Genomic DNA, 27074 nt, shown 5'->3' with positions numbered 1-27074 from the left:
TAGTAGTAGTACTAGTAATAATAGTAGTAGTAACTATTGTAGTAATAGTAGTAGTAGATCTTTCACCATACAGTTTTACAGTTTACACCATCCTTTCACACTTGTTTAATTTCATATTCACCTCAGGCTAGTTTTGAAATTAGCTCCAATTAAATCCTAGTGTTGTGATCTTGGAAAAGTTATTCTGCCATACTCAATTTTCTCAAATGTAAAATGAGGATAATATCAAACTTCTCTTTCAGGGCTGTTGTGAAGATTAAATGAAATGATTGTAATATTCTCAGCACAAATCATTACATATGGTTAGCATTTTAAAATGCTTATTTCCTTCCTTAGAGGTTAATGACTATTATTTATATATTTATTTATATTTATTTTATAATTTCTATATTCAAATAGGAAAACTGGGCTGTCAGAGGTTCCTGTGAATGAATCTGTCTTCTAAGTATAAATCTAGTTTTGTGGGCCTAATGATGTCAATTTTTTATTACTTAATTTCATTTAATTTTGCTTATATATTTTTTTAATTATAGTGAGTCTAAATAGTACAGTTATAAAAAGCAATTCTCACACTCACAAAGAATTCAGTTCATATTCTTTCTCAGACACTAAGTACATGACCCTGGGGATAGCATTTGACCTCTTAGTTCTCTAAATATCTCTTAAATTTACAGAACTCCAATTTACAGAAAACTCTCATTTAAAGAAAAGGTATCTACCTGAATTAGTAAAGGAAGTTTTTCTCCATGAAAAGTTGATAGCAATGGAATCAAAAGTTCATTTCCCATCCCTTAGTTTTGACATTTGTCAGATGTCTTGCCTGTTCATATCATTTACAATAGGGATTCCTTTTGAAAAAGTTCTAGTAAAACTTATATGGACTCTTCAGAATAATATTTTTAAGTTCATAATATGAAACAAATAGGTTTTTAGAGGAAATTAATTACATGAAAATACAACTTTTTAAAAAAAATTTGGACCATAGATTAAGATTCCATAATTTATAGGATATATTTGGGTTCCTATCATCTTATGTGAAGGATGAATTTGAGTATCCTGAAAATAAAAGATAAATTGTAAACAGAAATTACATAATAATTTCAAGAGTAGTGAGGCAGTAAATAGCTTGGGAATGAGAGCCTTTAAGTTTGGACAGTGAATTCTTTTATAGATTTCAATTGTTGGGTACCTTTGTATTTCAGACTTCACATTTGTCTGGAGTCTGTTTTTGAAGTCCAGTGCTCTGGGGCTGGTTGAAAGCATTTACATCCAAAAGTGTCAGGCTGGCTAGAAAATATACAGAGCAGTAAATCTGTGGTTATGCATTGCCTACAAACATACAATTCATTAGGTGATCTATTTTGGAATGTCTTTAGAGAAGCTGGATTTGACCATTAGGGTTATGTGCTAATAAACTCCAAGGAATAAGTCTCCCTACCCAGTTTCATTTCCCAAGGAACCACAATCCACCTTTCTATGTTGGTTATTTTGTGCATGGTTATTGACTTTTCTTCCACTTTTAAAATATATATTGCAAAATGCGCAATCTAGTGAATAATAAAAGGCATTATTACATTTACATTAAGTGTTAGCCCTCTCTTTTCCTCTGCAAAAAGGGACCTTTAACTTCTCTGTGTTTTGAATTTCATGAAAATCGACATTTTACCTGACTATTTATTATTCCCCTTTCATATGCCTTTCCTCTTCACTGAATTCAGTCTTTTGTAGTATTTTTGATGTTATAGATTTCAAAGGTCTGCAAAATTCTTAGAAAAGATGATTAAGGCACAAAAAGCATGAGGAAAAGGAAAAGAAATTGTGGTTTCTTCTGAACATTCTTAGATATAAATTAGAAATGGACATCCTTCTAAATTAATGAGATATCACACTGTAGTCACACCTTATGTTAATACAATATATATGACTGAAATAATTTCACATTAACTATCTCAGGGGTAATGCAAATGTTGGCAATAGATTCAGGCCTGAGAATTGTCTGATTGCCATGATCAATAATGTAAGGCTATATTAGTATCCATTAACAATAACATAAAGAATTTTCCCTACTATATCAGCAAGCAAATTTGTCTTCCTTGAGAAAAAAACGTCAAGTCCCAGAAATATCACATTTAAGAATCAGCTATCACTTATCTAGCCACTGACTTTCTTCATTACCCAAAGGAAGGAAATACATTTCTTGGTACCTATTTCATGGTTCACAAAACAATAAGACCTGGAGTCTGGCCTCAAAGCCTTAATACTTACTTAACTGTGTGGTCTTGGAAATGTCACTTAACCCCATTGCCTTGCCAAGACCAAAAAAAGTGAATAAATAAATAAAACAATAAGACTTGTGAGGGAATCTATGTATTCTTGATGAAAAATTGTCTTTACCTTAACTATGCCTTATCTGATCTTGTGCCACTGACCTACTCTTTTTCTAGAAACTTGCCACTCTCTATACGCAAAGGCTCTACAACATGAGAAAAATTGTCCATCATGGTTTCAAAAATAACCTTCATGTGATAGTGAAGAATCAGACCCTTGCACAGTAGAAAGAGAACCGAAGAGTTCAAATTCCAAATATTTTATATATATATATATATATATATATATATATATATATATATATAATTCAATTCAGTAGACACTGATCACATACCTATTCTATATAGGACTGTGTCCTATGTGGTAGTGATTTAAAAAAAAGAAAAAAACAAAAATTTTCTTCAAGCTGATTACATTCGACTTTGGGGATATGATATATAAGTAATAAAACATAAATCAATTTCCAAAAGTATAGTTTGAAAAAAATCAACTGTGATGTGGAAAATAGATCCTAGAGCCTCTATATAGGAAGTGACATCTTGAGTTATACCCAATAGTAAGGTAGGAGTTGGGGGTGGAGAAAATAAAGAAGGAAAGAATTCCTATCCTGGGAAATAAGTTGTGCAAAAACTTGAAGTAATGAAATGAAATATCACATATAAGGAACACCCAGCAGGCCATTTTGACTTGACTAATATTGGCAAGACAGTAAAATCCTCTGAACCTCAATTTCTTCATTGTGGAGAAGATGAAGAACAAAAAAAAGATGGAGATGAAAGGAAGGAAAAGGAAGGAAAGAGAATGAGAGAAGAGAGAGGGGAAGGGAGGAGAGGAGAGAAAGGGAGTGGAGTGAAGTTAAAGGAGGAGATGGAGAAAGGGGAGAGGAAAGGAGAGGAGGAAAAAAGGAAAGGAAAAAGAAAAAAGGGAAAAGGAAAGGAAAAGGGAAAGGAAAGGAAGAAAGATGACAATGATAATAGTATTAAATGCCCTTGATGGGTGTTTAATCTAATACAGATTAGAGGCAAACCAGGTAAAATATATTATTAATCTTATTGCTTAAAGATATCCTAAACTTTCACAAATGTTATATACACTATTATTTCTATTTATATTAAAATTTCTACCCTTCTAGCACATGACTTACTTTTCTGCCTCTTCCTGCCTTTACTTATAATGTGGATTCCCTATTCCCAGTCTCCAGCAATTGGAATCCTACCCATCCTTTGAATCTGAACAGCTACCAACTTGTGCAATTTTCCATCACTCCCTCAAGTCAAAAGTATTCTTTTTATTCAGTGAATTTTTATAACCTCTTCTATTTAACACTGTTACATGAATGCATGTGTGCTATTTTATGGTTCATTTGTTCTAGGTATATGTTTTATTTCCCCTATCATATTGTAATATTCTTAATATCAAAAGCTATGTCTTATTTACCTAGTGACATCTGCCCCTTTGCTGAACTTTGGCATGGTAAAAAGTAAGTCAATACTAAATTTTCAATCTAGCATTTAAGTTCTTCCTGCCTTTTTTTCCCCCACATATTCCCATAGACACATTCTCTATTCCATCCTAACTGACTTACTGTACTAAATAGTCCATCAGCTCCCTCTTGACCTCTGCATACATTCCTTTTCACTCATGTTTTAATGTATGCCCTCCTTATCCTACCTCCACAGAATCCCTATCATATCAGAATTATAATCTGGTACTACCCTTGCCTTAATGATCTCTTCTTTTTGAAATTGTTTTCATTTCATTTAAATATACAGTAGACTGTACTTATCTGTGTAGATATTTCAACCCCCCTCTATAACATGTAAAGTCCTTGTGAACAGAGACAATTTAGGTTTTTTTTTTTCCTTTTTATCCTTGGGGCTTGCCATGTAGGAGGTATGATAAGTAACAAACACTAAGAAATATTTGTTAAATGAATTGGATATTGGATAAATGATTGATTTGGAATGTTTGCTGAACTGTGAGTTTTTATAATCAGTGTAGATCTCACCAGTCATAATAGGAAGAACTTCCCATTCATTAATCCCTATGATTCACAATAGCATCCCTTATAGATTAACATCATCATTTCATGGTTCATTTTCTTCCTATTTAAAAAGTTATTTTCTTTACAGCATGTGGAATTTATAGGTGTTAAAAAGTGAATGGGATGATTTCCTTTAAGCAGAGACTGCCAAAATTTTCTGTGTCTTGTTTCCAGAAAGAGGATTTGGGGACACACAGTTCTTCGAGGGGAAATAAACATAGCCTGCAATTATTCATTGCTGTTGGTAAAAGAAAACACACTAATTGTATAATTCTATTTCTCATTTTTCAGAGCTATATCTTAAAATACTAATAGAATTGTGATCAACTTAGATGCTGTGAGTGAAATAAATCAAGAAAAAAACACTTCTAAAGTACTTAACATGTACAAAGACTTGTGTCAATTGCTGGGAAGACAAATAGAAAATTAAGATGGCTCTGGTTCTCACTGAGCGCACTTTCTAATGAGGGAGATGACACATGAACTCTAAAGGTCTTTCAGTACATAGCAAATAGAAGTGTCCAATGGATTTTGGGTATGTGAAAAAGTATTGGCAGAGTTGCATCTTTAACATTTCCATTGATAAAGCCATATCCATTTCTAATGTTGAATCATCTGACAATGCCAAAGATTTTAGAGGCTATAATTTTTTTTGCTATTTTCTTTAGTAGTGGCTACTTAGGAGGCAGCATTTGAAGAACCTGTAGAGAGAATTGCTAGGGACATCAACACAGGATTGGTCCCTGGATAATAGTTTTGCGGATTCAACTGGAATATGGTACAGTAGTCTGATGGACATTGTTACTTCTTGGACTCGATATTTTATTTTTTTGTCTGGAGTTGTTAGTCCATTACTTTGTGAGAATTATTCCCCTCAATGATAGCTGAAATAAAAGAAGTCTGATGATCTGGTAAATACTACTCTTCCTCAGATCTTGGGATTTCCTGTCTAACAGTGGCAATTTAGTGGCTGATGTTAGTCTTGGTAGAAATGGGGCATTCTTTCTGAACAGTTGCTCCTTTGAATAATAGCTTGGGGGCCAGTGACAAATCAGGGATGGTAATCTTGGGAGTGCAATATAGACTTCCATATGCTAATTAAGATTTTGCTCTCTTTCTTTAATTGAAATACATATATATATATATATACATATATATATATGCTTTATTATTTTTTTGTGAAAGTATAATTAGGGAGGGAAGAAATCACTTCTGCTTTGACATTCCTAGAAAGGGCTACATTTAAGCTATTTAGAGCAATAGAGACCTTACAGTACATTTTTTCCAATCCTTTTTCATTTGACCAACAAGGAATATTTTAACATATCAGATCTGTGAAGGGAGGAGTATATGACCAAACAAGAGTAGAGAATTTTATGAAATACAAAATGGATAAATTTAATTACATTAAATTTAAAAAGTTTTGCATAGGCAAAACCAAGGTAACCAAGATTAGAAGAAAAGCAGAAATCTGGGAAATAATTTTTACAACCAATATTTCTGATAATGGTCTCGTTCTCATTTATATAGAGAACTGAGTCAAATTTGTCAGAATACAAGTCTTTCCCCAATTGACAAAAGATCAAAAGATATAAACAAGCAGTTTTCAGATAAAGAAATTAAAACCTTCTATAGAATATGGGAAAAGTGCTCTAAATCACTATCAAATTAAAACAACTCAGAGATACCATCTTATACTTATCAAATTGACTGTGACAAAAAAACTTAAATGATAAATACTGGAGAAGATATAGGAGAAGTGGAACACTAATGCATTGTTAGTGGAATTGCAAACTGATCAAACCATTGTGGAGAGCAATTTGGAACTATGCTTAAAGGGCTAAAACTGCATATACTCTTTGATCCAGCAATATAACTACTTGATCTGTGCCTTATGTGTCTATATGTTATTGTGAAGTTGATCATGGTGGGGGTTTTGCTGTGATTATACTCCCTTGGCTATCAATTCCTGCGTAGTAGAGAATTCCATTATTCTACATCAGGATGTGTGAAGAGATCCAAATTTTCTTTAAAAACCTGAGAATGGGGGTGGCTAGGTTGCTCAGTGGATAGAGCAACAGCCTTGGAGTCAGGAGTACCTGGGTTCAATTCTGAGCTCAGACACTTAATAATTACCTAGCCGTGTGGCCTTGGGAAAGCCACTTAAGCTCATTGCCTTGAAAAATCTAAAAAAAAACCAAAAAACAAAAAAACCCTGAGAATGCCTAAATTCTTAACCAGAGATAGATATATTTCAAGTCAAAAATGTGATTCAAAAAGTTAAATCTCTCTTTCCCTAAACCTTCTAAGAATACTTTGGTTTGTGTAAGCCCAGCAATTGTCCTAAAGTTTTTTTTTTCCTTTTTTGATTTCAAAACTAATTTACTGTTATGGTCAATAACAGTTTGGTTGAGTCAAATTTTGCTTACTAAGCTTATTGATAACACTAGTTGACTTTTGTTTAATTGCTTCATCTTTTGCCTTCACACTCCATTATAACATACTTCATTTAATCACTTTACCTGCCGGTGCTTAGTTTTAGTATTTTTCCTCTTTGGTTATTGTGTATTCCTTTGAAAACCATGATCTTACATCCTATTTGAGAGGGAAAAGTTAAGTTTCTACTTCATCAAAAAAATTGACTGATTAAAACTGGTGCTAAAACATCATTGATTACATCCAGACTTACAATTCAGTCTTTTAAAGAAAGCCAAGTGTCATTATTGATGTCATTCCAAGGAATGACATTTCAGAAAGAGTTCTAAAATTGAGTTGAATAAAAGCATTCTTGGAGTTAACCACTTACCTTCAATCTATATTTTTTTGAAAGAATCTATTGGTAGGGGCGGCTAGGTGGAGTAGTGGATAAAGCACCGGCCTTGGGGTCAGGAGTACCTGGGTTCAAATCTGGTCTCAGACATTTAATAATTACCTAGCTGTGTGGCCTTGGGCAAGCCACTTAACCCCATTTGCCTTGCCAGAAACCTAAAAGGAAAAAAAAGAATCTATTGGTAAACACTAAAGTGATAAAAATCATGTACTCTCATTAGTTTTCTAAACATAAATGTATAATATTTGTAACAGAAGAACTATCACTGGAGATAATGCATTTTCTTTTTTCTTTTTTTCTTTTAAATTTATTTTTTATTCTCATTTTGTACAAATGTTTTTTTACACTAATAAAATATTCTTGTTTACAAGTAAACAAAATACCCCTCCCCCATGAATATAGATAGACTTGTTTGGGCAAAAAAAGTAAAGGGGAGAGAAAAAAATTAAAATAAAAAAATAATAATAGTAATAATTGTAGGTATGGCCAGGTGGCGCAATAGACGAAGCACCAGCCCTGGAGCCACAAGCACCCGAGTCCACATCCAGCCTCGTAAACCCAACAATCACCCAGCCATGTGACATACAAGCCACCCGATCCCCACTACCCTGCAAAAACCAAAAAAAAAAAAGAAAGAAAAAAAAAGACCCAAAATGAAATAAAATAGTAATAATAGTAAGGGTGGCTGGGTGGCAGACAGAGCATTGGCCCTTGAGCCAGGAGCAACTGGGTCCAAATCCGGCCCCAGACACCCAAAGATCACCCCGCTATGTGGCCCCAGGCAGGCCATCCAGCCCTACTTGCCCTGCACCCTCCCCCAAATAATAACAAAAAATGTGCTTGAGTCTTTGTTCCAACACCAACAACTCTGTCATGGGTGGATCTCATTCGTTATGATAAATCCATCACACAAGTTACTTCCATATTTTTCCAACGTTGCCATTGCTGATCGCAACTCCCTCCTTTCTTATTTCTCCATTACCATGTACTCTATTTTCTCTCTCCTTTCACTATGACTCTGCTGTAGGGTCGCTGAGTGGCACAGCAGACAGAACCCTGGTCCTGGGGCCAAGAAGCCCTGAGGCCCCATACCACCCCTTAGGCCCAGAATCCACTTGGCCCTGTGGTCCTGGGCAGGCATTCCATTCCCAGCCCCTTGCAAGAAGTAAGAAAGAAAATGTGTTATATATGGCTACTCTCCCCCCATGGTCCATCCTCTCCTCCTCCTTTATTCACATCCCCACCCCTTCCCCCTGCTACCCCCCCCTTCTTACTCCAGATGTCTATACCCCATTGAGTATATATGCTGTTTCCTCTCCTAGCCATCTCTGATGAGAGCAAAGTTTCCCTCATTCCCCCTTGCCTCCCCCTTCCATATCATTGCAATAGCTCATTGTAATAAAAAAAAAAATCTTTTGTGAAATATCTTGGACTATTCCCCCTCTCCTTTTTCTTTCTCCCATTCCATTTCCCTTTTTTTCTATTGACTCCATTTTTACACCATATTTTATCTTCGAATTCAGCTTTCTCCTGTGCTTCAACTATAAAAGCTCTCTCTACCTGCTCTATTAACTGAGAAGGTTCATATGAGTATTATCAGTGTCATTTTTCTATGCAGGAATACATGCAGTTCATCCTCATTAAGTCCTTCATATTTCCCCCCTCTCCTCCAATCTCCATGCTTCACCTGAGTCCTGTATCTGAAGATCAAACCTTCTGTTCAGCTCTGGCCATTCCAAAAGGAACCTTTGAAATTCCCCTGGTCCATTGAAAGTCCATCTTTTTCCCTGGAAGAGGACATTCAGCCTTGCTGGGTAGTTCATTCTTGGCTGCATTCTAAGCTCTCTTGCCTTCCGGTATATTGTATTCCAAGCCCTACGAGCTTCCAATGTAGTTGCTGCTAAGTCCTGTGTGATCCTGACTGCAGCTCCACGATATTTGAACTGTGTCCTTTTGGCTGCTTGTAATATTTTCTCTTTGACTTGGGAGTTCTGGAACTTGGCTATAATATTCCTAGGGGGTTGGTTTTTTGGGATCTCTTTCTCTGGGGGATCAATGGATTCTCTCCATTTCTATTTTGCCCTCTGCTTCTAGAATATCAGGGCAATTTTCCTGTAGTAATTGTTTGAAAATGATGTCAAGGCTCTTTTCCTGATCATGACTTTCAGGTATTCCAATAATTTTTAAATTATCTTTACTAAGTCTGTTTTCCATATCAGTTGTTTTTTCAATGAGATATTTCACATTTTCTTCTAATTTTTCATTTTTTTGGTTTTGAAGTATTGATTCCTGATTTCTAGTAAATTCATCAATCTCCCTGAATTCTATTCTTTATCTGAAGGATTTGTTCTCCTCAGAGATTTTCCTTATCTCTTTTTCCATCTGGCCAATTTTGCTTTTTAAAGCATTCTTCTCCTCAATAACCTTTTGAACTGTTCTATCCATTTGACCTAAGCTGGTTTTTAGCATGCTATTTTCTTCAGCATTTTTTTGGATTTCCTTGACTAAGCTGCTGACTTCATTTTCATGTTTTTCCTGCATCTCCCTCCTTTCTTTTCCCAGTTTTTCTTCCAACTCCCTCATTTGATTTTCAAAGTCTTTTTTGAGCTCTGTCATAGCCTGAGCCCAATTTCTGTTTTTCTTGGAGTCTTTAGATGCAGGAGCTTGTGCTTCCTCATCTTCAGACTGAGTATTTTGGTCCTTCTTGGGCTCATTTGCAAAATATTTCTCAATAGTCTTCTTTTTGTTTCTCTGCTTGCTCATTTTCCCAGCCTGGGCCTGGTTTGGGGTGTTTCTTGAGCTTTTGGGACACTCCCACAAGGGTCTCAGTGTGTGCGGCTCTGTCCTCCCTCCTGGTCTGTGAATGACCATAAGCGCCCCCCTCTGCCAAGGGGCTGATGTGGGGTGGGGGCTGCTGTTCTATGGGGGGGCCTAGACTGTGGTCAGGATCTGAATGTGGTCAGAGCCCCAGAGTCCTGTTTCAGGGGCAGAGGACAGAGCTAGGCAGTCTCTCTTCACTTCCCTCCCTCAGCTCAATGGGCTCATGCCCTGGGGGCTCCTGCTTACCGGCTCTGCCTGCTTCTGTTTCCTGGATCAGGGCTAGGGAAAGAAGATGCTTCTTGCTTTGTGCCCGGTGTTCCCCCGGGTGCAGCTCAGGAGACTACCCCACTGCTGTGAGCTGAGACCCCCAGCGCCCTGGGGCTGCCTCCAGGAGGCTGAAGTTCTTTGGTTCTGGCGGGCCACCCGTCTGGCGGGCCGCTTCTCCAATCCCGGGGAGCAGAGCCTTTCTGCTCTTTTCCAGGTTACCTTGAGTAGGAGAACTGCTTCACTGGGTGCCTTTGTGGGTTCTGTCTCTCGAAAGTTTAGTTAGAGTCCTTAGCTCCTAAGACTCGATCCCTTCTTGTCGCCATCTTAGATAATGCATTTTCTTACAAAAGTCACCTAAATAGTAATAACTGATCTCCTACTGTATGCTGAGGAATACAAATTACAGAAAATTTTCCAAAGTTTCAAGTATATCTCTTGACTACTAAGATTGTGCAAATTGAATATCATCATCTGATCCCATCATTTACTGTCAAAATCAATTGAATAATAATGCCATTCAGCAGAAAAATTAAACTCTGATAATTTTAGGGAAATTAGACATATATTAAGTACAAGTTGTATATGAAGTCTATTCTAGGTAGTAATGATACAAAGTCAAAAGTGAAATAGTCAATTTAGGTTTAATGGCTATTGTTATTAGGAGTCAAAAATCATCTACAATGCATTGTAGAAAAGATTAAGTATTATACTTGTATATATGTTTATAGTTTTTATACTTTGTTTTTTTAAGTTTTCTTTTAGTTGTTGCAAGGCAATGGGGTTAAGTGGCTTGCCCAAGGACACACAGCTAGGTAATTATTAAGTGTCTGAGTCCAGATTTGAACTCAGGTACTACTGACTCTAGGGCCAGTGCTCTATCCATTGCACCATCTAGCCACCCCAGTTTTTAAACTTTAAAAGAGTATTAGAAAAAAATCAGTTTTGAAAGATTAATCATTTGAGTTGATCTAAATACAGCTAAATATCAAAACAAATTATAAAAAATTAGATATAGTGTAGTAGAAACCTATTTTAAAAAATTTTTGTTATTATAAATGTCAATAAAATTTGATTTTTTATAAGTATGAGAGAGCATTATTTACTAATTTTTCCACCAAAAATAGTGGAGAAAAACATCAACAGTAAAAAAACCTTGTACATTATAAGGTCACCAAATGTGAGAGTAGAGCACTCTATCCAATCAAATAAGCATATTTTGTATAGATATCTATGATGATATACTCTGGGGACATTGTTTTATTTAATATTAACATTTTCAGAATTCAGTAATTCTAGATAAGGATCACACATTTTACTTATTTGGTTAATTTTTTTCCCCTCACATCCTCCATTAAAATTTTGCAGTGTCAAAATTTATATCCAGCACACAACTAAACTTGAAGCTCAGTAACTATAAGGCTCAGTATCTTATATTGGATATGATATCACCTTAGGTCCAAACCAACTTTGCTCTGAATGGTACAATAGAAAGAATATTGCTTTTGGAATTAGAGGAAATGAGTTCAGATCTTAATTCTACAATATATTTATTACCTTAATAATATTAGGGAAAATATTTTGCTCTAAATGACTTCACTTTTTATCTGTAAAATGATGACTAAGCTAAGGCTAAAAGATTACTAAGGTCTCTTCTAGTTCCAAATTGATCTTCATTTTAATAATTCAGAAAAATGAGCCTCAGAGATTTTTACATGGCTTGTCTAGACACATATCAAGTAGGGGTAAACTGGATCTAAAACTCACATCTGGTTCATTTAGTTCAGACACCTCTCTTCTTATTGGCCATCCCATTATTTGTTTAGTTTGAAGGATTTGTCAATATAGTTTAAAAAGTGTTTTCATTGTAATACACTACCTGTCTCTATAAAGACATCGCTAAGCCTTACTTTCTTAATTATTTGGATTTTTCAAAAATAAAATAACATGAAAATACAGAAACATAAACCAGCACTATTATTCACTTGATTTACTCTGCAATTTCTTTGATTAAAACAACCTAAGGCAAATTTGAATTCTCATTCTATTGTACACATTGATTTGACAGTTGATAACTAGTCTAACTCATCTGGATAGCTACTCTGAGAAATTCCCTCTATTATCTATTAGAAAACACACATGAGAAGGAAGGGAGGGGGACAATGGAATATTTCAATTTAAAGTGGATTTTCTTAAGTGCTAAGACTATTTGTTTTACTGTGATTCTTTCTTATAGGAGGGAGGGATAGAAAATGGTAAGAGAGGCAAAGGAAATAGAAGAGTTCAATAAGTCCTAATTTATCTGATATGCATTTTATGTTCACTGATAGCTCTTGTGTTATACTAAAGAGATTTGATTTTCCAGATGCCAGAGTTCTAATAAAATCAATTAATTTCATTCATACCCCAAAGTCTCTCTAGAATCATATATCACTTTTGTGCATTTTTTACATTATTCCCATTCAAATGTGAAATATGCATCATACATATTAGATAGGAAAAGCGATGCTGGCCCTCATAGAAACTTGTAACAGCCAATAGATACAACTGATAAAACAGTAGCAACAGGAACAAAAGCAACAAGAAAGATTTTGGAAGACCAATATTCAAACTTAATAATTAACTAGAAGAAAAAGAATTAAATAACAGCTGTAAATGAAACAACCAGCATGATTATTATTAACTGTTGAAGTAACCCACAAGGATATTTTTTGTTATTCATTCAGTACAATATTATTTGCATCATGGTCTGAGGTTAGAGTGAAACTTTAAAAGCTCAGTTTGCTGTATCATTCTTCAGATAATTATTGCAACTTGATAAGCATTAAGTCTTTGGAAAAAAAATAAGTGTGTTTTAAAAACAAATAGGACTTAGGGCTGTTTGGGAAGTATACCTAATTTTTCCCCCTTTTTTAATTTACAACAACTGCTTTAGCCTCCCCCTCTCCCATTATGGTTTATCACCAGTATGCTCATGCTATTTCTTGAATTCGAACAGCTTCTAATACATTATCCCATTTAGGGAGTACATTTCACTAAAAATGTTCTTGTCATTATTTCTCTCCCCTTCAATTCTTCTGGAATATGCCACTTGTTTAGCTACTGTCTCACAATGAAACTTCCCAGAGCCTCCCCACCCTGGAATATCTATCTTCCATGTCAGGCCCTTTTTTCCCCACTGTTAAGTTCCTCCCTAAGCATCCGTTCTGCGGAAGCAAGGCTACTGTTTTCATTCCCCTTCATTCTGACACTACTGTTAACTTTTTGGAATTTACCACTAGATTTCAGTTGCCATCTCAGCCTAAAATTCCCACTGTGACTGGGGCCTCTTCACCCTAGAATATTTACCCACCATGACAGTCCCTTTTGCTAGCTCTCTTTAGCTACTGGTGGCTTTCTCTAGGGTAATCCATTTTGAGCAGGATCCTAAGACAGTCCTATTCCTCCAACTGCTGCTTCTGATTTTTTGGTCTTTTGATAGTATGTTTCTGATAGGAACATCTACTCCCCACATTTCAGCTTCTTTTTATATAATTCCTCCCATTAGAATATATCCCTTGTGGGCAGGAATTGTCTTTCTTTTTACTTTTATTTAGATAAGTTCTTAATAAATATCTCTTGCCTGTTGCCTGCTTTAATGCTAGTCTTTTCTCTCTAACTTCTTCTGTATCAAAGTCTGTCCATCTGGTGCCTCAATAATATTGGAGCCAATCAACAAAAAATAAATTAAGATATTAATGATTAATTTCAAAGTCAGTATTACTAGGTTTAACTCTCCCCTCTGAAATCTTGTTACATAATCTTGGGCAGGTTATTTAAGACTTTAGTACCCAAAACAACTCTCTAATACAAGGGTTTTAATTTTTTTTAATTTCAAAGACCTTCTCAAAATGTGTACCTTTTTAGAATATTTTTAATCAAAGAATAAAATGTAGATTCACAAAGGAAGTCCATTATATTAAAATTTTTGTTGTTAAGTCATTTTTCAGTCATATATGACTCTTCATCATCTCATTTGGAATTTTCTTGGCAAAGATACTACATTGGTTTGCCATTTCTTTCTCCATTTCATTTTATAGATGAAGGAACCGAAGCAACAAAGTTAAGTGATTTGCCTAGGGTAGCACAATCTGTCTGAGGACAGATTTAATCTTACAAAGATGACTCTCTAGACTTCAGACACAGCATTCTATCTTTTATGAAACCTAATTGACCCATTTTGAAATATACTTATCAAAATATCAAAAAACAAACAAGTTCATACCCCTAGCTTAATGTGCTTATATAAATAACTGATGTCTAGTATCTGTATAACCCTTAAACATTTGCAAAGCATTTTATATATGTTTTATCATTTGATACTGGGAACAACTATTTTCATGTTTATTGTATAGTATAGCAACGAACCATTATTATCCCCATTTTACAGATGAGGAAACTGAGATATAATAAATTTAAGTGATTTAACCAAGATCAAAATGTTCCTAAATATCTGAGGCAGAATTCAGTTAAAAACCTTCCTGACTCCCAGTCCCACTATCTGCCATGTCACTTACCTCTAAAACTCTAAATATCAGAGATACCTTAGATTGATGCTAGTAATTTCCTCTCTAAGGAGAAAGAAATCACAGGTCTACTTTCTATTCCTATTCCATGTTTTATTGACCTCAGGCAAAAGTGATCAAAATGTGTAGTAATGTGCATGAGTGCCATGTTTTTTGCTTTAGAATGATCTAATTGCTCTTCTACTCCAACCTTGACTCAGTGGGAAATGGAAATGTAGAGGCACTCTTTAGAACTGTCTTAAGAAGAGTGGCTAGGTGGCATAGTGGATAAAGCACTGGCCCTGGAGTCAGTATTACCTGAGTCCAAATCCAGCCTCAGACACTTAATAATTACCTAGCTGTGTGGCCTTGGGCAAGCCATTTGCCTTGCAAAAACCTAAAAAAAAAAAGAACTGTCTTAAGAGAATAAGTCACGGGGTTATCTGTGGACTGTATTATATAAAGTTAATTCTGTCTATATATCAAGAGGTTTGCTTTTTTGACTAATATATTTATAAATTACATTTTGGAAACTTAGAAAATGAACACATATTTGTCAGCAAGAGCATTGAAAGATTTAGCTTATTCTAAACCATCTGTAAGTCTCATATGAATGACTCTCAACTGAAACATCAGAACCACCATGAATACAATATAGGACTTGTGTACAAAAGGAAAGGTTAGTCAGTCTTGTTCAGCAAGGATGGCAACTGTACCATTGTATCTTGCCATTAGAAAGATCCAGTTAAATTTTAGAGAAATTCATCAGTTGTTTGTCAGAAATAACACCTTGATCAGTCTCAATAAGAACCCTTTGGAATCAGTTATAGGACTATTTTTTTCTTACAAATATATTATTTTGAATCTGAAAAATTACAACTCCAAAATATATCTCCAATCTATTTAAATGGCTCTACTACTTCATTATAAATCTTACTACTACAGACTATAGTTATGGTAAATTTACAGTGGTCATTGCCATGATGCATATTAATATTTTTATGAGTTCTATAAAGTCTTTTTAACTTTTGTATCTGATGATTTCTTAACTTTTCCCCAGTGAATACATTGACTCTTGCATCATAACAATGAGAGACAGACAGTTAAGTGTAACCAACCTTTGAAAAGAGCAATTTTGAGAATGCATGCAACACTAAGGCCCTACCTATAGTCCTAATGAGAACAGAGTCCTATCTTGCTCTTGAGAAAAGTGTGTGTTTCATCCTCTCTTCTCTAAATTCAAGATTGATCACTGTTTATCAATAAGCATTTGGTGCTGTTTTTTGCTAATACTTTCATTTATATTGCTGTTTATTCAATTAATAATAATTTCATTAGGTGTTATATTATGTCCCATAAGACAAAAAAGAAACTCCTACTCTCACAGATCTTTTATTTTCTTGAAGGAGGAACTCTCCCTCCCTTTAATACACACACACACACACACACACACACACACACACACACACACACACAAACACACACCCACACACACCACACACACATACAGAGACACACACACCAGCACATTTACATATATACATACAAATGTGGACATAGAGAGATACAGATAGATACAGAGATATAGATAGATCCACACATACACACAAAAATAAAAACCTAGCATTCTATGTCCTCTTTTTTCTGACTCTCCCTCATTCATATTACTAGTATAAATTTACATAGTTATTGCCATTAGAAAACTCATTCCTTATGTGATTCTTATAGCAACTCCATGAGGTAGTTAGTGCAAATATTATTAAAGGCATATTTTTTCCTTAAAAATATTTGTCAGAACCTTTGTAGTGGTTACTATTTTCCCTTCCTTGTTATAAATAATTCCATTTTAGAGAAATCCTTTATGTCAGTTAAAATGGGCTATCCCTATATCCTTATACTTTGCTTTTCTTTATACTTCTTGTACAAAGTCGAAGAACAAGTAAAATTTGCCTTCTCTCTAATACATGGTAAATGTAAGATTTGTCCCCTTTCTTGAAACACAGACTACTCCTGAGGCCAGTGACTGACTAATTCTGAAAGCTGCCTAATTTTTTCTGTATGTTATTCTGTTATTTTGTTATGTTCTCTATGTTATATATCTGTTGGAAATAGCTCATATTCAGAAAGCTACTTGGTCTCCAATAAATACATCTGTAGGTGACTGACCACTGATGCTTTTCCCATTCTAGGACTATAACTTAATAGAGGTAATGAACTGTCTATTGACTTGTATTCTAAATAATGATAAAGTAGGTTAGCTGATCAGGTTTAAGTAAGAAAATGAAATAAAAATGCAGAAGTTTTTAAATAGCTTTCTTGACATTATCTTGAGAGCATAGGAAAGTATGAGGGGAAAACTAATGATATATGAGCATTACATAAATAATGAGAAAAAATGGAATTTTTACTTACTTGTTCACATTTATGTCACTGAGCATGAACTGAGGTTTGATTTGTACTTGTTCACTATTAAAATGAACTTGTGTAAGAAGTTTGAAAGACATGTTTTGTAATAAGGTCAAAGAAAGAAAATTCAAAAAATGTTTTTCATTTCTGATTTTTTCTTAAAGTACATTATAGTATATGTGGATTTTTTATAACTTTACTTTTACATATCAATTATTAATATGCAAGTTAGCTGAAAAAAATCAATGTGAGTAGCTATTGTATGAATGAGATTACTGGGATTCTAAGAAATTTGAGTATTACTCCAAGGCCATACAGCTAGTAAATGATATAGACAGAATAAATACATTATTCTTATCTCTGAATTTAGTTTTATCATCAGTAAATGAAAAAGCATTTATAAATCACTTTCTGTGTTCTAGACCCAGGAACTACAAAGACAGAGGGAAAAAAATAATCTTCTTCAAAGCTTCCCTGCAAATTAATGCAAAGCAAACAATATGCATAAAGATGACAACAATGTAAATGGAAAGAATAGCAAGCAAAAAAAATCGAATTAATTTTGCAGAATTACAAAAAAATAAAGCTGATCCCATAGAAATGACATAAGAATATATCATCATCCCATTCTTACTAGCAATGAGAAGTTCAGAAGTTTCCAACATAGCATATATTTTCAAATAGGCTTTGCTGATTTTTTTTCTTACAGACTCTGCTAATTGTTTTTCTTTTTCTTTACAAAAATAATCAGGTGGCTCTTTGGGAGCTGGAAGAAAAGGGATGCTGGGATAAATTATTTTAATGTATAACAGGATAGCAATAATTTTTTTTAATTTTATATTTGAAGAAGAGTCAACAACTATTGTTTATGTACATCTAGGGTATTTCAGAAGTCTTAGTATAACTTTAATAACTTTAAACTTTACTAAGTCTTATGGGCACTCAAACATATGTATCAGAATTATACAGACATATTGTGTGGTACATGCATATATGCATATAGATATAGATATATACACAAAAGTAATGCAAGGCAATTACAGTTGGGGGATGGAGATTTGAAGCAAGGTGAACTAAGGGAAAATTCATTTAAGAAATTAACATTTGATGGGATCTGATGAGGAGTGAAGGAAGTAGAGTCAAGAAAACAATGTACACATCAACAACATTATGAGATGAACAACTTTGATGGATGCAGCTCCTCTCCACAGTCCAGAGAGCTTGGACAGCTGCATTAGACTGGTTATGGACTACATTATCCCCAAGCAGAGGAAGAAAAACAAAACAAAACAAAACACACAGAAAAAGAAAAACATCCCTCCGGAATCTGATGAATACTTTATAAAAAGTATCTCTCGTATGTATCTCTTTCCCTTAATCCTAATTCCTCATGCAAAATATTATTAATTTGTAAATATGTTTAACAAAATATGTAAGTAAAATGCTAACCTGACTATCTTCTACTGAGGAGAGGCAGGGTAGGAAGGAAGGGTGGAGGGAAATTGTGTAATTTGAAAATATGCATTTACAAATGGATGAAAATTTTAAAAAAAGAAGTTAACATTTGAATTCAATGTTGAAGAAGTCTAAGAGGTAGAATATTGAGTAGGAGCATTCCAAGCTTGAAGGATGGTCAAAGAAAAGGCACAAAAATGAAAACTGGAATGTCATATATGAGAGTTAAGTAATTCAGTTAGACTGAAGAGTGCAGGAAAAGAATGACTTTAAATCATTTGGTAAAGATGGGTTGGGGCAAGGGCTTTAAAAACCAAACCAAGAAGTTGGTATTTTTATTCTAAAAGTTTAAAAGCATGTTAAAAAAAGTTTTCTTTCTGTTAATTTTGAAATATTAACCCCCTTTCACAATTATCCCCTTAAGAAGAGTGGATAGAAGGAAGAAAACAAAATATCTTCCTAAAGAAAACTAGTAAAAACTAAATTTAGAACAAAATTACCCTTTCCAAGTTTGATAATTTTCTTCCCCATACCCCAAAGCAATTTGTCTGTGATCCATCAAGGAAATTAATTTCTTTTCCATTCAAAATGAATTAAGATTTTAGTCCAAATAGAGGATATCTTTTCTGTTAGGAAGTCATCCCAGAAGGAATTGAGTAGTTTCAATTGAAGATTAAACAATTATCATTGATGACATTTGTTCTATAAGATTAACCTGAAACTTCATTTTAATATATTATGAGTTTTTTTAAGATTGCTATAAATATTATAGAAAACTCTTTTGGAATAATGATATGTAGGAAAATATGGAAAGGATATATTATTTTGGACACTTCTTTAATTTTAATATTCTTAATTTAAAATAAGAAATATTATGAAAATTATTTCTTTTTAATTATATTTCTGAATAAAACTTGTTAGGGACTGTTGTGTATGGGAGTCCTGTGAAACTATCATCACCTGGTGTCCTTGAGCATCAGAGCCTTGTTTCACGAAGGGCCACAGGAGTAGGAGTGGATTAGAGACTGGAGAGTTATTTAAGCATTGGTATTTGGTTCAATAAACTGATTCTGTCTGGGTGAACTAGTCTGATCACCCTCGAAATGAATCTACAAGTTTGACTTTCACAGTTGTATCAATAATTAGACAAAAACAATTCTGAAAAGATAGGAAACTGATCTGGTTATCTCTATAAGAGACATAAATGAACTCTTTTACCTAATGATATTTGGAAAGGAAGAAATTCCAATGTCTAATAATAACATAAAACATCAAGTCAGAAAGGAGACATTGTTCCTGATACTATTTGGATCTTTGTTAGTTTTAACATAGAAGAGGCATTATGGATGAGTAAGAGGAATATAAAGTAACCAATGACAGCCTTATGCACTAATAACTATCCTGATTTATTGTTGCAAAAATTTTATGACTGTGTTTTATTTAAAAGATCTCTCATTAAACTCAAGGTAGACATCTTTAATGATGTCTTCCACTTATTGTTTTGTAGGTTAATTTTAGAAAATAAAACAACATATAATGTAACTTTTTGGTATTTCATTATTAGCCCAAAATAATTAAGGTTGACAATACTTTATAAAAGTGTTTCTGAAGGACTTCTGCCTAAATTGCAGAGCGCAGTTTACTATGTATTTTTTTCCAATAGGAAGCTATTGCTAGTGAGTATGAAAGTGGCATAGTCACACTTGCTCTTAAGGAAATATAATTCTGAAGTCCCGTGAAAGAGAAATTGAAGTTTAAATAGACTTATAGCATGTGAACAAATTGAGAGTCTACTGAAAGAGTCTATGCTGGAGGTGGAATCTGGATTGCAAGCTGAGCTATTAATAGGAATTGTTATAACATTTTTATGTTATAACATGATTATAAGTGAGTTTTTGACATTTTGGTTTAGTAACTGTTAAGATACCTTGGATGACTTTTAGATGATAGAGTTGTACCTGATCCTTTAATATCATTGGCAGAGTCTTTTGTAACATGGCAGTAGGTGGTACTCATAGAAAATAATGTAATAGATCTAGTCAGCTCAGAGTTCAAACCTGCAAGTCATGTTAATATTGTGGCCAAGACACTTAACCTTGCTCATCCTCAATTTCCTCATCTGTAAAATAGAGGTGATAAAAGCACCTATCTCATAAGATTGCTGTAAGGATCAAATGAGATAACAGATATAAATAATCTAATTCAAATTCTTAAAGGTGAAGTTGGACTAGGGTCCAATGTCCCTAGGTATGTACTTAGGGTATTTTTTTTTTACTGTAATTAAATTCTTCCAGAATGGCAACAACATAGAAAAATGAGAGACTTGACAAAGGCAAACTCCAAAATTGATCAGTGCTTACCTGGAACATTGTCATGAGTGACTGATGAGGGTCCATTTTAAGAACTTAATTACATCTAATCTATTCTGATGTGTATTTATGCAGCTGCTGCTTCAATAAGGGTCTTATTCTTCCAAATAGATCTACTTTCTTTTGTAATGGTTTTTTTTGAGGCAAAGTGTGGGTATTTCAAGAGTGTACTTTTAAAAAAACCCAAAAATCTAATAAAACAGTCTTGTTAAGAGTATTCAATAAAGCTGCATCTGGATGTTCATTCACTACAGGTTTTAGACTGCTGCCCCCATTCAATTGTACCTTGATTAAGCAGATTTGAAAACTATTCTGATGCATACAGAGGTCTCAACAGGCACCTTTTCAGAGAGTCAACCTTCCTTGATTAGACTAATTCTAGTCCAATAGAGAGGCTTCCTGGATGGAAAATTTTTGTTTTATTTTAGTCATCAGGAACTACTGGAGAAGAGCAAGATATGAAATACTCTTACATTGGCTTTATTAAAGCAAATATATAAAATTACAACAAAATGTTTTACATAATGCTGTTTTAATAAAAATATAAGTTGTGTAAGTTAACATGACTGGAAAACGACCTTAGCAGTCCATGGTACATAGTAGGTGTCATGACTGTAAAAAATGTGTATTGACTGAGGGGATGATTCTTCTTTTATGCAATACTTAGTTGACCTTTTCATTATTAATTTGTTTATAAAGAAAAGGAAAAGCTCTGTTTTTCTTATTCCCTGCCATCAAACAGATACATTGGGATATACCTAAATTAGAAATATTCATTATCATAGTAAATCAGTAATTTTATGCAATGATCTGAATCCTTGTCTATTCTATAGAAATATTTCTATTGATATAATAATGTTATGATGCAATAAATTTGTGAGTAATTAACAATTTCAAGATTTGCTGGGTCTTAACCAAATGACTTACTACTTCATTCTCCAGATGTACAATGTTGGTATCCTAAGCTCCTCTGGACCTTGTTATCCTCCTAGAAGCTGTGGATCCTTCTTTCCACCTTGAGGTTGAACCCTGATATAAGTATTACCAGCCTCATTTAGAAAGTGAAATCTGAGAACAGGGATGGTTTTTGGGTTTTCATTCCCAGAACCTGACACAATGTTTAGCACTCAGTAGTTCTGTAAATAATGGTTTTGCACTTATTTAGCCAATCAAGCAAATAAAAGAACAATATTTTAGATTGCTTCATGAAAATGATAAATTCTGTAATATTTATTTGTATAAAATGAGCAATTTTATACAACTGTATTGATCGGCTAGACTCTATTCTTCTTTTTTTTTTTTTTGCAAGGCAGTGGGGTTAAGTGGCTTGCCCAAGGCCACACAGCTAGGGAATTATTAAGTGTCTGAGGTCAGATTTGAACTCAGGTACTCCTGACTCCAGGGCCAGTACTCTATCCACTGCTCCCTGTAGCTGCCCCTAGACTATAGTCTTAACATAAACTTCTTATCCATAAAAATTTTAGTGCAGTCTTTAGTTGAAAAAAAGATGATATATGATCATTATCGTGTTCTTTTAAACATATTGAACAATAAAAATCAAACTGTCTAATATTATATTGTATTATATTATATATTCCAGATTGTAGATATCTGAGAAGAGCTACAGCATTCTCTTTTCATTTTACACTCATCCATTAGCATTTTGAGTCCAAACAATATACGTGCATATTATATGAAAGTTATATCTAAAAAGTGTCATGAAAAAATAATTCTTATTTTAAACCACTCCTTTATTAAGGGACAAGGCTGTTATTAAAATGAAAACATCTCACCTTGGTGAGATAATAGGGAGCCTGAATTAGTGTCTTATGTTAGATAGCCTCCTTCAGAGAGTAGAATTTCTAGGGAAAGAAATTTCTAGGGAAAGAGATTGCAATGGTAATAGAAAGTTAGAAATAGCCTTGTTTGCAGGAAGGAATGGGGGGGGGGTCTCCTCACACTGAAAAGACAGGCTCAGGTGTGTATAAAGGAGGAAGTCAGTATCAGACAATAGTTAGCCAGAAAAACAAGAGTGGGAGACATTTTCTTTCCCACCTACTCTTATGATATTAAAAGGGTCAGCTTGCTCATATCACTTAGCATAATTCATTTTTCTAAGTTCAGTTTGTAGAAGAGTAACTGTCATCAATATTAATCACTAAGGTATAAAAATATATTTTTAAAATATCCTAAAATCATAGCCACAGGACAGTGCTTTGCAGAGCAGATAGTCATACACATCCATTATACATAAGATATCACCAAAGTAATACACATAAAATATGAGATTTGAATTCAGACCACCCTTGGACTCCTTTTGACTGTATCATAATGGTTTTTCTAATGGAAGAGTCCTGGATCCCAAATCATGAAACTGTTATAATGTTCATGTGGCATCTAATTGGTTTATAACTTTGAGCAAGTCCTCTCAGATCCTGGATCTCCTCATCTGGAAAATGAATGATTGAATGTTAATGTCTCTTATGTCCACATCAACCCTGAGACCATATGATTTGAAGGAGAGATATTATTTCAAGACTATTGCTATAAGTAGGAAAGCTTCCTCTTGCTTTTTAAGGAGAACCTGTCAGACAGTATTTCTTTCTCCCATTTCACAGGTTTTCTTGCACAGATGAATACCTCGGATCACTCTGTACTCCAGGCCTCATTCCAAGGGTGTATGCAACTCATTCAAGTGGATGATCAGCTGGTCAATTTGCATGAAATAGAACAAAGAAAGCCGGGGAGCTTTGCTAATGTCAGTATTGACATGTGTGCCATTATAGACCGGTAAGTGGCTATTTTGATTCATAATTTGAGCTCTTTAAATATGCCAACTTCCTTTTTACACAATGAGATACAATATGTGAATTGTCACAAAAGCTGTTAAGCTTTTGTTAGATAGGAATAATGATTTAGTAAAAATATTACTTATTCTGTAGAATTTGTAATCAAATGAATGAAAACTAGTTGATAACCAAGATTCACCAACACATGGGTAGAGCTTTTAGGATGTTTTGTTGTACTGCAGATTCCTATAAAAATTTGCTAGTAAGTTTGAGCAGTATTTTTCATGATTTGTTTTTGTTTTTGTTTTTGTACTTTCAACAAATTTTAGTTTTCTAGGAGAAAAATATACTGTACCTCACCTCCCACAAATGTTTTCCTCTTGGGACCAGCAAGCAGTGATTATCCTGAAAGCACCTTATTCCTCCAACCTCAGTTTTCATCTTTTCCCCAGTCACTGCCATCTCTCCAACATCTGGAAGAAAGAGAAAGAAAACACACACACACACACACACACACACACACACACACACACACACACTCACAAACACACTCACAAACACACGCAGACAAAATTTCAATTCTGACTCTTACTTTTCCTCCCTTCCTTTTTCCTCTCTCTGTCTCTCTCTGTCTTCTATGTCTCTCTTTCTCTGTCTCTGTCTCTCTCTCACACACACACATACACACATGCAGACACAAACACACATACCCCTTGTCATAATACCCTAGTATACAAAATATATATCTTAGTTTACCTTTTGTATACAAAGTTGACTCTGCTAACCTGATGAACATCATCTAATCTGTGGAATGATGCAACTTTTACATCAAATGCAGAGGGGTTATTTCCTTTTTGTTTTCTTCAAATAAAAAAATCACACTTAATTATAAAAATATTTTTACCCATAACATTTTGGTTCACAAGATAGGAATTTGTCTATTAAAAAAATTAAAATGATATCCTTTCTTGATTTTACCAGTCAGTTCTTAAGAAATCCATTGAAAATTTCATAATCTCTAAGGACCGATTTTTATTTTATATTTTAGCCTTTTAAAAATTCATTTAATTTTTGGTATGCTTTTTTTGTTTTTCTTAACAAAAAAAACAGCAAAAACAGTTTTCTTTTCATTTAAAATATATCTTTACCCCTTAATGTAATATTTAGAAGTATTCTGATGTCAGCTTGGTACACTGAAATTTTGCAACTTCACTCACCAGAGATTTCTCACTCAGTGACATTTTTTACCCATGTTCTTCCATAAATCTTCCTGAATATCTACTCAACAGTCTAGAATTCTTTTTGGACGTCTTAAAATATTACATAGATACAACTGCAATCCTCAGATTGTTGAACTGTTGATCTTTCATGCATCTCATGGCTGATATCTTTTAGGCTCCTGTATGAGTCATTTTTTAGTAATAAGCTTCAATCCACATACATTCATCATTCTGTCCATCTGCAATTTTAATTTTAGAGAAATTATAATCTTTTCTTCTTTTAGTCATGTAGCATCATTGGAAACCCTATAGAAATCCCTATGATTTCTCAGTCCCAAACTGCTAGCCATCAATCTCCTATGTGTTGTCTTGTGCAATATAACCTCCCTGAATATAGAAGAGTTTCTATTATGTATTTTGTTAGAGGCCATCATTGATAAATGACTTGTCTAGAGTCACACTGCTTGTAAATGTCAAGTTGGAGGGTGAATCTGAACCCAGGTCCTCTTGATTCCGGGGCTGATGCTCTATCTATCTACTCTGCCACCCAGCTGCTCCTTTCTTATGTATGTATGTGCCAGTATTTGGTACAGATTTTGATAGATAGGAAGTACTTTACAAATACCTTTTCATTCACCAATTCTCTCACTCACTGGGAAAATATTAATTATTAAAAGATGGGTTTTGTCATAAGAGAGAGGTCCAATTTCATTCAAAGTACTGAACAGTGATGTTCTCTACTCTTTTCTCTCTCTGTCATTTTGGGACCCAAATTATTCATCTAAATTTTCCTTTCTAAATAACACTATCTTTTTATATAATATACATGTGAAGCAATGCATTGGAAAAGAGACTTTAAGACTGTGTTTTACCCAGTTGTATTATATGCTTTGAAAAGATAATTAGTGAAGAGACACAGAAACCATTCTCCCTATAACTCTTTAAGTATGAAGATTTGATCTGCTATTGAAAATTATCCATGAAAAATCACCTGTTCTATTAATGTATTTTTTTATAAAAAGTTTTCTATGCACACACCAGTCCTAAATTTCATAGAGCTTAAAGAGTATGTATATGGATTACTAGTTCTTGATTTTTTTCTTGATTACCTTTGGAAGCACTTAATATTAATTGATTCTTCATTCTTTTAAAATCTTCCTCTCTTTGATACAATGTGGAAACTAATTGCCAAATATCTTTCTTTCTGGCTTGCTGTTTCTACATTTTCTCTGATATAGTTTGTCATTTCCAGATATATTTTCTAATTTCATTTTCTTAGCTTCAAATTTCACTTCCTCATATAGAATGTCAGCTATTCTAAATTGTTAGATTCCAAATTTATTGGTTTTATTGTTAATGATGATGATAATATCTATAAAAAATTCAGCAAATTATCTTAAAATATACCTGGATTTTATTTAAATATAAAGCATGTACATGAAAGCATGTGTGTATGGTTGTGTTCATCCATTTACTTAATAATATAATGTTTTCACAAAATGAAAATGGACAAATGAGTTTTGCAAAATGCAGCATATTTTTAGTGCATCACATTTTAAATTATATTAAATTTAAATTATATTCATATATGTTCACACCGATCATATTTGGTTAGAATTTACTCAACATATTCATATATGTCATGATATTAAGCATACTAGGGTAGTTCTTAGAACATTAAATGGACAGTAAGCAATTTTGGCCAGAAGAATCTATATTCATTTGAATTTGCAAAAAAAAAATACAAAAAATCCATCCTTGTCTCGGACACTATTTCTGCCAAAATAATAATCACAACCAGAAAAGCTAGGAGCTGAAAGCTTAAAGTTATTTTTTTTTCTGATACTGGCTAACTTTATCTGCATATTATATTAGCAACCCATTCAAAAAGGTTTTCCTCCTTAGTAATACATATATTGTATGTTGTAAAATTTTAGTACCTGGTTCATTTTCCATCTCAGTGACTTTAATGGTAGGACAAATTGTGTCAATGATGCCAAATTTT

General features: G+C 33.9%; 1 protein-coding gene across 1 annotated transcript in view; it reads left to right on the top strand.

The window, feature by feature from the left end:
* Window positions 1–27074, top strand: part of CNTNAP2 (contactin associated protein 2) — a 2968630-nt gene that overhangs the window by 1529352 nt on the left and 1412204 nt on the right. The window contains exon 10 of the mRNA XM_074193472.1: window positions 23679–23850. Within this exon, the coding sequence (XP_074049573.1) occupies window positions 23679–23850 (172 nt within the window). The remainder of the gene's footprint in view (window positions 1–23678; window positions 23851–27074) is intronic.

The sequence above is a fragment of the Macrotis lagotis genome, chromosome 7 (assembly GCF_037893015.1).
Source record: "Macrotis lagotis isolate mMagLag1 chromosome 7, bilby.v1.9.chrom.fasta, whole genome shotgun sequence".
NCBI classification, from domain to species: Eukaryota; Metazoa; Chordata; class Mammalia; order Peramelemorphia; family Peramelidae; genus Macrotis; species Macrotis lagotis.
Note: the sequence above shows the minus strand (reverse complement) of the source record. Positions and strands in the feature narration are given on the sequence as shown.